This window comes from Oppia nitens, unplaced genomic scaffold (assembly GCF_028296485.1).
Source record: "Oppia nitens isolate AA-2021 unplaced genomic scaffold, nextdenovo-longstitch-racon4-pilon3 scaffold13_pilon_pilon_pilon, whole genome shotgun sequence".
In the NCBI taxonomy this organism is placed as follows: domain Eukaryota; kingdom Metazoa; phylum Arthropoda; class Arachnida; order Sarcoptiformes; family Oppiidae; genus Oppia; species Oppia nitens.
Window position 1 is genome coordinate 1,566,478 of NW_026533192.1, and position 13,406 is coordinate 1,579,883.

Here is a 13,406-nt window from a genome sequence, read left to right on the forward strand (position 1 = left end):
TTAGTGTACTTAAAAATTGTTTGTTATTTTTTTAGAATTTGGGATAAAATTGTCAATTTGTAACATTATTTTTATCTATAGACTTGTACAGTATTATTGTATTAAATATTTCACATATTTTATTACTGATAGTCTGGCAATTTAATGACTGTTTTTCATAATTAAATTGTTTACATAACTTTAAATTCATTAATGCTATAAATAAAAGAATTTTAAAGTGTATTATCAATACCTAAATTATTTCAATTATTATCCAAAGAAATACTAACAATAATTAACAGATAATTATATTTATGACAATTAAATATTTTAATATATTTGAACATAAATTTCCGGAATATTTATCAAAATTGAATAGAATATAATAATCTATATAAAGATCAAATATTTTTTGTACTTTAAATTTTAATACCATTAAAATATTTTTATTGAAATTTAATTAGTACTAAAAGGTGTTTACTAAAATAAATAACATTTTACAATTTAAAAATAGTTCAAAATTTTAGTTTAATCTGATTTGAAAATCAATTTATGTTTAATAAAATTATTTTGTATAATAGAAATACAAAATCTTCAATTTGAATAAAAATATTAATTGTATTACAAATAAAATACCAAACACTCTAAGTGTTAGCACATTTTACTATATTAACATTAAAATAATGTTATAAATAAAATTATTTTATTCAATAATAAATTTGACATTGCTGTTAAATATTATAAATGTCATTTGATAACAAATTTTATAAAAACAATTTTTTGTAATAATATCTTTTAATATTAATACAATAAAAAAATTCATTTATAAAACAATCAAATATTTCTAAAAAAAACTATTATTACATTAAATAAATAATATTAATATTCAATCATTAAGTTTATTCATTACATATGCCTACACAGATATATCATAATTAAAGTAAAAACAAATATTTTAAAAATTATTTATATTACTAGAAAACACACATAATATTGAATATTTTATGATTTATATAATAAAAACAATAGTTGATTGTTTAGTTTTATCATATTTTAAGTGACTTATTTTCTTTTTTTGTTTTTTTAAAAACTAATAACTTTTATTTCCTAAGTTTTATAACTTAAAGTATCAATTTGTTTCAATATACTGTACTGTACTTAAGCCCATTAAATAAATTTTTTAAAATAAAAGAACAAATCTAAATGATTTTTATATCCTAGCTTTAAAGTATTATAATTTCAAAATTTAAATAAATACATTAAAGTTTTTAAAATTTTATGTTACTTTTTCCATAATATATCTATTTAATAAAGATACCACATTAATATTAAATAATTTATGCATGATTAAAAATTTATTATTATAAATAAATATATATATATATAAGTTTTTATAATTAAAAAATTAATATTCATTAATATATTATATTTACATTTGTTAACTATATTAGTAAATGATTTATTACAATTTGAATTAATTGTGATAATTAAAATTAAATTTTATTAATTTATCTAATACTGTAATCAATAGTTTACACTTTTAGCACAACATTTATTTATTTATAGTCAGTTTGTTTAGAAAAACTAAATTAGTTATTTTGGATCAATTTTTAGCACTAGTTTTTCTATTATTATTGTAATTATATATTAGTAATTTTAGCATTTAAGTTATATAAATTTCAATTAAAATCTTTATAAAAATCATAATAAAATTAATTAAAATATTATATGGTATATGATATATAATTTTATTAAGATTTTTAAAAAGTTGATGTCACACATTATAATTAAATTGTTAGTTTAACTTACTTTAACATCAGTTGATAGCAACAATTATCTGGTCTTAATTTGTGGTCTAATGTTTCGGTACTCACTTTTTACACTTCATCAGTACTGTTGTACTTATAGTCAAAGACATATCAGTGCTTTAAGCCATACAGGAAGTCAATGTTTGGGTTAGATATCAGATACATAAACTTACTTTTTTATGTTATGAGTACAGTACATACAAGTTTAATATATATATATATTATATTTTATTATTAAACCCAAATTGATGGGCCTCTTAACTATAAAAATTATTTATGCTATTGTATTACAATATATGTATTGTTTAATTTAGAATACAATGTTTATAATAATTATATTAATTTTAATTCAAATATAAACAAATTTGATACACAAATTTAAAAAATAGTCGTATTTAGTGCCATACAATAATATATATATATATATATATATAAATAATTGTTTATAAAATTATATGTAATTGTTTTAATATTTTTATAATTCGTATTATTATAAAAATTTAATTTAAAGAACTTAACAAATTGTATTTTTATGTTTGTTTTTTTAATTAAATCAGCAAAACTTTCAGTACTCAATATATTATATTAAACTAATTAATTATTTAATTCATTACCTAAAATACATACAACTATTAATCAAGTCTTCTTTCTCTCTAATTTTACAATTTTGTAAATTGATATAAATCTGTTTAACGACAAAATCGTATCTTTATTTTGCAGATCTAAAATTACATTTTTATTAACAAAATGTATTATTTATTTATTATTTTTCTTTAATATAAATAATAAAATTATATGAATTATTTAAGTTATTTATAAAAATTACAATAATTAGTATATTCTATAAAAATAAATATAAACAATATTTACTGTAATTAATATACTCTTTTTAGTTAGATAAATCTGTTAAATAATTTTGAATATTGTTGAAATAGACCTTATTATTAAATTTATTGTATTGTTATAATATAATGATATTAAATAGTAATAAAATTCAATAAATATATGACATTAATTAAGACTATGACACTAGATAAAATATAAAATTTTAAGCAAATAAACATATTCTAATTTATTTTTTTTAATATGACATTTACTATAATTAAATTCAACTGTACATCAATTTTTAAAACTATTTAATATAATAATTTATTTTAAATTAATTGTAAAACATATATTTACTTTTTTAGAGTTTAATTGTTCATATAATTATCAAATTAACTTAATGTAATGTAAGGTTAAATTTATCAGATCTTTGTTTTTACAAATTACTTTAATACTGTATTTAAAAACTTGTTTACTATTCTAACATTTGCAGAAAAATCATAGTTCAGTAAACATTATTCATTTATTATAGCTTATCTGCTTATAAAAATAGTTTCAACTTTTTTCGTAATGAACACAATATATAGTATTTATATATACAGTATATATAAATAGTATACATACTGTACAGTTGTGTGTGTGTGTGTGTGTGTGTCTATGTCTATGTATACCTTATCAATTTATAAGTATATACTGTAAATATAGTAATTTATTTTATTATTATTTTAAGTGTTTTTCCGGAATTGTTAGCTTATTTAATGAAAGCAATCGCATTATATATATATATATATATATATATATATATATATATATATATATATATATATATATATATATATATATATATATATATATATATATATACATATAACATACGGTCATTACATTAAATAATAATCATTATATGGACAACACAAACATATAATAATAAAAAAAATCAGATAAATATAATACAAATATATTTGTAGTTATTTCACGTGATCACTATATTTAATATAAATTTTTTAGATATTTTGCAATCGTCCATCCCTTATATTCTGTGGCACGTATACTACATTGGCTGAGATCACATAAATTCATAGTTATAGCCAGTATATGGGCCGCAGGTATTGGTACAGCCGGTGTTCAACTCGTAGCCGTTGAGGCCATTCCTTTCAAATTACGAAACCAAACATATTATGATTGCCACGAAACTTGGGACAACTCCAGTGGTCGCTTATATACTATAATCATATTTGTGGCCACATTTGCTTTGCCGGTGTCTATACTTATGTTTGTTTACACGACAATTGCTTACCATGTCTTCAGGCATGTCATACCTGGCAATCCTGACTGTCATCGCGATGAACACCAAATCAACAAAAAAATTAAGGTTAGATAAACCATCATTTTTTATCTTTGTTGTATTTTTTGCAGTTAGAAATAAACATTATTAAATATTTAATATTGACTTTAATTAAATAAATTATTTTATTTAATTGCATACATACTATAAACAAATAGAGAATATTAAAGAGAAATTAATTTCTGAAAAATTCAATTTATAAAAGTTTCTTCTAATATATTATTTATTTCAATTTATTGCTATTCTCTTAGTTTTATTTGTTTAATGTTTGCATTTACAAAATTAGCTCATTTAGTAAAAATAATTAGTTGTTTTTGTAGTACTGATTATATTAGCTGTAGGTTTATGTGTCAACTTTTGGATGCAAACTAAAGTTATATATAAATTTATATTTAAGCAATTAGAGAATGATTAACAATTAATTTTAATTACTTTGATAAATAGTAAAAAAATATATAGGATAATAATAATAATAATAATACCTTATTTATAAAGTAATAAATATAATATTATTTTTATTATTTTATTGTTTTACAACATAAATAAAAATAATTTTGATTAAGATTTTGATAAACATATGAATTTTAGGTAATAAAGATGTTGATGACAATTGTGTTGTTGTTTGCCATTTGTTGGCTTCCCATACATGTGTTTAGTCTATTGGTTTGGTTTTATCCAAAATTTTTGAAAGTGAAGACACGATTTGGTTATGTATTGTACGTAATCTCATATTTTTCGTGTCATTTCATATCAATGGCTCACTCGACTGTTAATCCAATCTGTTATTGCTTTATGAGTGAAAACTTCAGAGTAAATATCATTTTTTGTTATTTGTTTTATTTGTAATTTTCTTATTATACTTATAACGATTATAGTATAAATTGTTTATTAAATAAATATATGTATTAATGTTTAATTATTATTTGTTTTTATTTGTTTTTATTTGAAATCATTTTCCCTATCCATTGCTTTTATTAATCAACAGATGAATTTGAGAGCACTATTGAGTCGGTGTTACCTTAAGTTAAAAGTTTGTCGATCTATCGATGAGGGCGTATATACTGAAACACAGGGACAGACACTTAGCTCAGGTAATAACACCAGAATATATCGAATCAATAAATTCAATCAACACTATAAAGACAACTGTATTGAACAACACATCGAAACGGAAATTTAGAGCAAATAAATATATAACTATTTATTAGTTGTCATTATTTATCTTATAAAACATTTTGATTGATTGCGGAATCATGGCGTAAATGTCCTTGCACACATCAATCTATTTTATTTAATTAACATGAAAACTATACATTATTATTGATTTTGATCAAATAAAACATATATTAATAATCTATATAATCAATATTATAAATTAAAGTTTATAACAAATTTTACAAAACGATGATTTTACATAATCGTATTTTTAAACATTTTTTAATAATTTTACATAAGATAAAAATTTGTTACAATTTTTAATTAATATGTTTTATCTATGTTTTACAGTTTCACTTTATTTATGTTTTAACTTATACTTATACTTATTGTTATTTAAAATTTAATTTATTTAATATAATCTAGATGTACTATATTGTTTCAATTCAAGTATGAAACAATAAGATAATATATTAAAATATAAATGATAATTATATTTTAATTTTAGTATAATTTTTTCAGAACTAATAAAAATTGTGATAAATGGTAATTAAATTATATATGTATAGATCAGGGTTAAGCAAATTTTTGGATTTTAGTTGGGTATAGGGTGTGTTAAATGACAAAAATGTCGAAAAATCTTGGGGTATATGTTGGGGTATAGGGTGTGGTTTAGATTTTATTGCATTTTTATTAATTAATTTTTTCAAAAAAAATTTAGTTAAATATTTTAATTAAAATAATGTTATATTTAGATTAATTTTAACTATTTTACTTTTTTACTATTTTACTCAATAATTACATTTATATAAGTTATAAAAACATAATAACACTTAATAAAATATATTTTAATTTTAAGGTGTGGTTATTTCTTATTGTTTTAAGCGATAATTTTAATTTGTTCAAAAAGTCTCGGGGTCAAATTACAAAAACTTAGGAGGTATTTTGGCTTTACCTCATTGCTTAACCCTGGTATAGATATATTCAATATATGCTGTATATGAAAATTAATTGTAGAATAGTAGAGTAATTTCAAGATAATATAGCTATAGTTGCCATTCATTATTCCTATTGTATTCAAAAATGTATAAATATTAAGATTGACATTTATTTGTAAACTTAAAATTTTTTAAATTAACTCCTTCTAAACTTATATGAACGTCCTATCTGGATGACACAATATTGATATATTTATGTTTAATTGAATTGAGTATTTATTATAGTAATGTAATTATATTTTTAACAACCTAAATGTTAATAAAATAAATATTGTAATTGATTATTTACTTAATTGGATAAGTATTTTTTGTATATTATTGCTCATAATATTTATAATGAATATTAAATTATATTGTGTTAATATTAAACTTAATTATATATCTATATACAGAATTTATAAAATCATTTATTTATTATATATCATAAAATTGTTTAATATAAATTTAATCATGTTGTAATAAAAAATTTAATTGATTTTTAAGATAATGCATTATTTTTTAAATTGTTTTAGCACATTTAAATAAGTAAAATATTTTTAAAATTATAATAATACAGTATAAATTATTTATAAAACGTTACAAATAAAAATGCATTAAAAATTCAACACCTTTTTACAAATCAATTAGAATTTATTTCATTACTAATATCTATGAAATGTAAATTAAATTAATAAATTTAAAAATTATTTCATTTCTTGTATTATAAATTTTGAACCGTCTCTTGACTTCCTATCCTAACAGATATCCTAAAAAATTAGTTTATTTTTTTATTATTTAAATCATATCTACCTATATATCTATTAAATATAACAAATATAACAAATAAATATAAACAAAGACAACAAAAAAACAAATATAATAAAAACTTTAAAAATAATTCTTTAAATAATTATCTGAAAAATATTCATTAATACAATTTTTACGCTTTCTAAACACTGTTTTATTTTTTAATGCATTAAGTTTAAACTTTATAATTAAGTTAACTTTGAATTTATGTATTTTCTTTATACACTGAACATATGTTTAATAATATAATAATATATAATTAGTTAATTTAGTTTATCATTTTTTAGTTTTATTTTAAGTTATTTACAATGAGACTTATGATAAGTAAATAAAAATAGACTAATTACTTTTGTAATTTAATATAAATGTTTTGTCAAATACAAGTATTTTAATAACAAAATAGTGTTATTCTCTCAATATTTTTGATTTATTATTAAATGATTGTATTATGTTTACAATACAACTGTTTTGATATACTTACAGTATATGTGGGCATTAAAATAACAATAATATGAAATGTCATTACCGTATGCCATAAGTTTCAATTTACAACAAATCAATCGATTTTTTTGCTAAAATATGATAACATAGATCTATGAAAGGATTTTATTTGAATTCAGTTTTTTTTTCTTTTTGAAACATAATCTTATAGATAATAACAAACTAAATATAAATTTAGTTATAATACGTATAAAAATAATAATATAATATATACAATTTTCATTTATTATTATTGTAAAAAATGTTTATTTTTTACGCTAAAAATTTTGTCGCATAATTGGTTAGTTAAATAAATGATCTTGAACTTATTTGTGTAGTTCGTTAAACTCGGACAATGTTAAACAAATATAATAAAAAAACTATATATGATTACTAATGTGTGGGAAAAATAGAAATTTTCTATAATTTAGTATATTTGGAAATTTACTATATATTATAGAAATTATTAATCCTAACTAAACAATTTCTAAAGTCATTTAACAGATTTATTATTGATATAAATGTTTGTATAAATAAAAATCTTTTTAATATACCAAAAAAAAACTTTATTATGCATTAAGTTATTTAATAAGTAATTGTTTAAAATTAATTTTTATGTGTTGTAGCTATAAATACTAAATAATTAGTTAATAAAGAGTTAGTAGTAAAATGTTTATATTTTGTAAATAAAATCTTATATACCATACAATATTTAGTTTTTGTTATTAAAATTAATAAGACAAAATTTGTAAAAAAATTTTATTGGAAATTTTCTTGAAAAATGGGATTTTCCTTAAAACTAATGATTGACAACACTAATGACAATATTAAAGATAACAATAAACGATAAAACAAACATATGACTGAATATTGTGTTACTTCTTAATAATAATCAATGACATCGATTGAGATCTGCAGATATTATATCATATGTTTCATTACATTATTGGACTTAACAGTAATGCATTACTAGGCATCATATGATGATACACTTACATCATGTATATATCAATATTCTGTATATATATATATATATATATATATATACTTTATATACTACGTTCGCTATAATATTATTTTATCGGTAAAAATAGTGCCAAATGTTTAGAGATTTAAATCAATACCATATTCTGTATATAGAGTTGAATGGCACTCATGAAAAATGCCGACACACTATAATCACAATAAAAATAACTAACAAGTTGTCTGACCTTTCAATTCAATTCAATTGCATTTAATATATTTTTTATCAAATCCACAATTTATTTAAGCCTCTATTAAACTATAACTAAACTAATTTACAACTAGTATTAAAAACTTATTCAACATTCGCTAATCAATAAATCTGTTTATTTTATTTTTTAGTGTTAGCTATTATTGACTACTTTTTTCTAACAAATACAAAATAATATAATAGTTTATAAAATATAATTTAATATTACAAATTCAAATGTTAATTTATTCATTATCAAAATGTGATTATAGATTTATCATAAATAAACAATTAAAAAAAAATGTTAAATGTTTTATTTTAGTGATATTAATTTAACTTAGTATATCTAAATAAATTGTGTTTATGAATATACAGTATTCATCATAAATAATATTTCCTATTTAAATAAATTGAGTTTCTATTGAGTGTTCTAAATATTTAATACAATTTTTATGTAATTTATATATTAAAATTAATATTGTACAGTAAATATTTATTTAGATTGAACATTACAGTATATATATATATATATAAATTATTATTAAAATTACACTTAAATTCTTATATATAAATTTTAATTTATAATGTTTATATATTAATTAAATAATTATAATTATTTTATATATATAGGTATCTCATTTGTATAGTAATGTATTATAGTATAATATTATATGTATAGTATACCTACACAGTAATAAGTTTATCTAAAAATATATGTTTTATCATAAAATACAATTTTTATTGTTTTTATACAAATTATGACTATATTAAATACTATATTACTTATTTTTTTAATCTAATAATATATTATTACAAATTTTCTATAATAAAATATTGCTAATAAGTACTTAATATTGTACTTATTTTTATAATATAAAAATTAATAATTATATTTCAATATAAACATTTTTGCAACAAGAAAATATTTTTTTGATAAAAATTTTCTTAACCATTGTTAATGAATTGTATAAATATATAAAGAAAATAAATATACTATACATTAAAAACAATGAGATAACAAAAATACAAAACTAGAGAATGATTGTTATATTTATAGCCAAAGATGATCATAAAGATTGTCACTATTAATAAAATTTAATGTATAGTATATTAGGTGTATTTACAGTTAAATTGTACAGATATTGCAAATTGATTTTGTCATTTTAACTTAATATATTATTTTCAAAGATAACTATCAATTTATAAGTGGCCGCAAAACAAGCAAATAAATGATACGATTTGAAGTGTATGGCATCACTCAGACATAAAAGCCCTAAATGTCTAATCAGGGTTTTTGTATTACTTTTTTTTCTATCGATTTCATAGTAACCTTAATTTAATGTCTAAAAATACAATATATGAYACATCATTTGATATATAAAGTTTTATAAAACATACGGTATTTTTGTTTTTATGCTATAATATGTATAATATGACAATTATTTATATCTATAAATATCTTAAATGTATATATTGTTTTCAATTTTTAATTTATTTTTTAATATTTTAGTTTTTGAGTAACTTTGTTGCATATTTTATTGTAATTGAAATGTGTAGCAAATAATGTTACACAAAAATTCCAATTTTTTATGAAATTATTTTTAACAAATTGTACAATAGGTTAATATAAATGTATTTTTTAAAATAATCGTTTGTTTCAATTTAATTATATATGTTTAACACCTACTCTAATATTTTCATATATTTCAAATTTATAAGTTTTTTTAGTGTAAATGCAATTAATTGTATATAATACAATAAATAATATGCAGATAGATCTAAATGGAAACTACTATTAAAATAAATAAAGTAATTTAATAAATAATTATTTTTCAGTCATATTAAATCTAGTTTAATTAAAATATAATTAATTATTATATATTAACAATAGATAATAGCTAATAACTAAAATTATATAATTAAAATATTATTTTACATAAAAATAACTAAAATAGGATAATTTGTAATGTATTAAACTGTATAAATAAATAAAAAGTTGTTAAGAATATGTTTTTATTTTCTATATAATATTTTAACATTTTTATAATATGTTCATATTTTTATAACAGATTATTAATTATAACATATTTAAAATAAAAAGATATTTTATTTAACAATTTTTCTGTTTAGATCTCTTTACTTTTAAATAAATGAATTTATGTTATGATATATACAATAAAAATAAAATATTTTTAAATAAAATATTGTATAGTCACTAACAAACTGTAAATAATTTAATAGAAATCAATGCTAAAAAACTTTATGTTGCAATACAATTAGGGTTCGGACAAATTCATTCCCTCGTTTTATACCATAGTTCCCTATTTTCATGCTTTATTGGGAATTTCAAGGGAATATATTTTCTTGTGTTACCACATATTAAACTATAAACAAAACATTTTATTATAAGCTTTGAAAAACAAATGTTATATTAAATTGTATATTGAGTGATATTGTTAAATAGTTTTACTCAATTTATTGACTACAAATTATTTTTTTAAATGTTTCAATTAAATTTTGTGCAAAATATTTTAGTTTTTGTACTATTTATTGTAATCATATAATATATACTTTTCTTTCTAAAGATTAAAGAATTGAAACTAAAATATTATTATTTTTTCATGAAAATTGAATGAGTTTTATTAGGAAACTTCCCTCTCTTGGGAAGTTCTCCGAACTCTACATAACATAAATAAAAGTTGGAAATTGACAATTTTAATACACTGCGTATACTCTATATTAGGTAAAAAAGTATATTCATGTATAAAATATTTTGACGGTTATGTCATATCATTTTCCATCAATAATTTTGCTGAATAATCTTATTTAGCACATTAGTTATGTGTAAAGCATATAAAAAACATTTTTTTTGATTAATATAACAAAAATTATGCTTAGAGTTGCAATGAAAATTTGAAACAAATATTTTAATGACATTATTTCAATTGCATTAATAATACTTTTTTGTAATTATTATATAAAATATGTTTTTGTAAACACAATTACAACAAAGTTTATGTAATTAATAAACATTTTTAGATGAATAATGTGTGTGAAAACAGTAGTTAATGTGTGCCTTATTTTCATCAAATTATTTGTATTATGTGTTATCATTGCATTGATGATAATATGGGCTATTTTGTTGGCACAATACCTGAGCGATTGGCCGGATATTAACTATGTCTATACATATGATGGACAGCCAATTCATGGCCGCCAATGGGCCACAACTGATGAAACAAAGATTTTTCTTATAACTGATATCTGTATACCAGAATTGTTTGCATTGATATCATTGGGTGCAGTCATCCTGAGCTGTCAATACTGGTGCCAAATATGTGGTCTAATATTAGCCATGTTTTGGATTAATTCACACCAACGGAGTCCACAGCTATTTCTTTACGGTTCTTCACTTGAGATTAGTTGTCATGCATTACACCTAACCGTATGGGTTCTGCTATTACTCTTTGGAGGACTGATAGGATTGAAGACATTCCGCAAAAGTGGTCACTTAATAGTGAAGCCGTCGCGAGTCGTCAACAACTTAAGTTCACCGCCATATATGACACATACAAATCCAAGAAATATCTATTAAATATTAGTTTTTATAATAACTTTATTTATAGTTTTTTTTAATATTATAATTATTTATTATTTATAAGTTTCAAAAACATTTTTCATTTTTTATTAAAATATAGTAAAACTAGTTTTTATTAGTAATCATTAATATTTAATATGATATATACCGTGTGACCAACAAATCATTTATTTATAATCTTAAAGTAAAAGTGGTGTTTATGTATCTAACAAAGCCATACAAGTTATTGTGTTTATTGTATACATATTTATAAATATTTATCCGCAAAACATATTATACTACTACAGTGTTTAATATAATTTCAAATGCTTTTTAAAAAATCATATTTATATATATCATTACCAAAAATGTTTGATTAAAATTTGTTGAAATACTGTATTAATTTTTTATGTCATTTGTATTAACTGTTTTGCTATTATTGAAAAAAATAAATATATTTTTTGTTTAAAAAATATAATTTCTAAATTTATGTATAGATTTGTTCAATTCGTTGCCTAAAAAATATTAGAAATGAAACAAATTTTGGTAAAATTATAAAATATTGTAATAAATTTTTATTAGATGTTTTTAAATATAGTTTTACTTTTTTATTTTATTATATAACATAAAATTTTTATCTTATATTTATATATTAATTGTATCAACGTTTTATAATAAAAAATTATTATTATTATAGTTTCTAATAAAACCAAAAATTATATAATAAGCTCAATAGTAAATATATAATAATATGAGATAATAAAATATTAATACTTATATAAACAAACTAATTATATTGTGAAATATTGAAGTATTTCATTATATTATAATTGTTTTGTTGCTAAAATTAAAAATAATATATTAAAAATATTCTCATTTACAACAAATATTATATTACATTGATTGTCATAATTTCTATATTATCAATAATTATTTAATAAAAATTTTGAAGTTTAGTATTACAACCATACAAATGTATTTCATTTTTATTTTGTTCAAAATATGTTTTAATTAATTATTTTAAAAATCAAACATATTATTTTAATAATTTTAGTATTAAATATAAAGAAAATAAAATATTAAAAATATATAATTAGCTTCATTTCTATTAATCTTATTATTAGCACAAATTGCTTATTGATGTCTTAATTTATTAAATTTTAAATAAAATAAAACTCAATAAAAATCTTTAATATATGTATTATATTTTTTATTATCAGAAATTACATAATATAATTTA

General features: G+C 18.7%; 1 protein-coding gene across 1 annotated transcript; it reads left to right on the top strand.

Annotated features, from left to right (window-relative positions):
- The first annotated feature begins 3,882 nt into the window (after window positions 1–3,882).
- Window positions 3,883–5,137, top strand: LOC128960207 (RYamide receptor-like). Its single transcript, XM_054306282.1, has 3 exons — window positions 3,883–3,984; window positions 4,546–4,767; window positions 4,943–5,137. The coding sequence occupies exons 1-3, from the start codon at window positions 3,883–3,885 to the stop codon at window positions 5,135–5,137; spliced, it is 519 nt and encodes a 172-aa protein (XP_054162257.1).
- The last annotated feature ends 8,269 nt before the right edge of the window (window positions 5,138–13,406 follow it).

Excerpts from the sequence above, each read along its gene's own strand:
- LOC128960207 (XM_054306282.1), top strand. The coding sequence starts at position 3,883 with ATGTTTGTTTACACGACAATTGCTTACCATGTCTTCAGGCATGTCATA. Across the intron at positions 3,985-4,545 it reads AAATCAACAAAAAAATTAAG|GTAATAAAGATGTTGATGAC; the intron begins GTTAGATAAACC and ends TATGAATTTTAG. Across the intron at positions 4,768-4,942 it reads TTATGAGTGAAAACTTCAGA|ATGAATTTGAGAGCACTATT; the intron begins GTAAATATCATT and ends ATTAATCAACAG.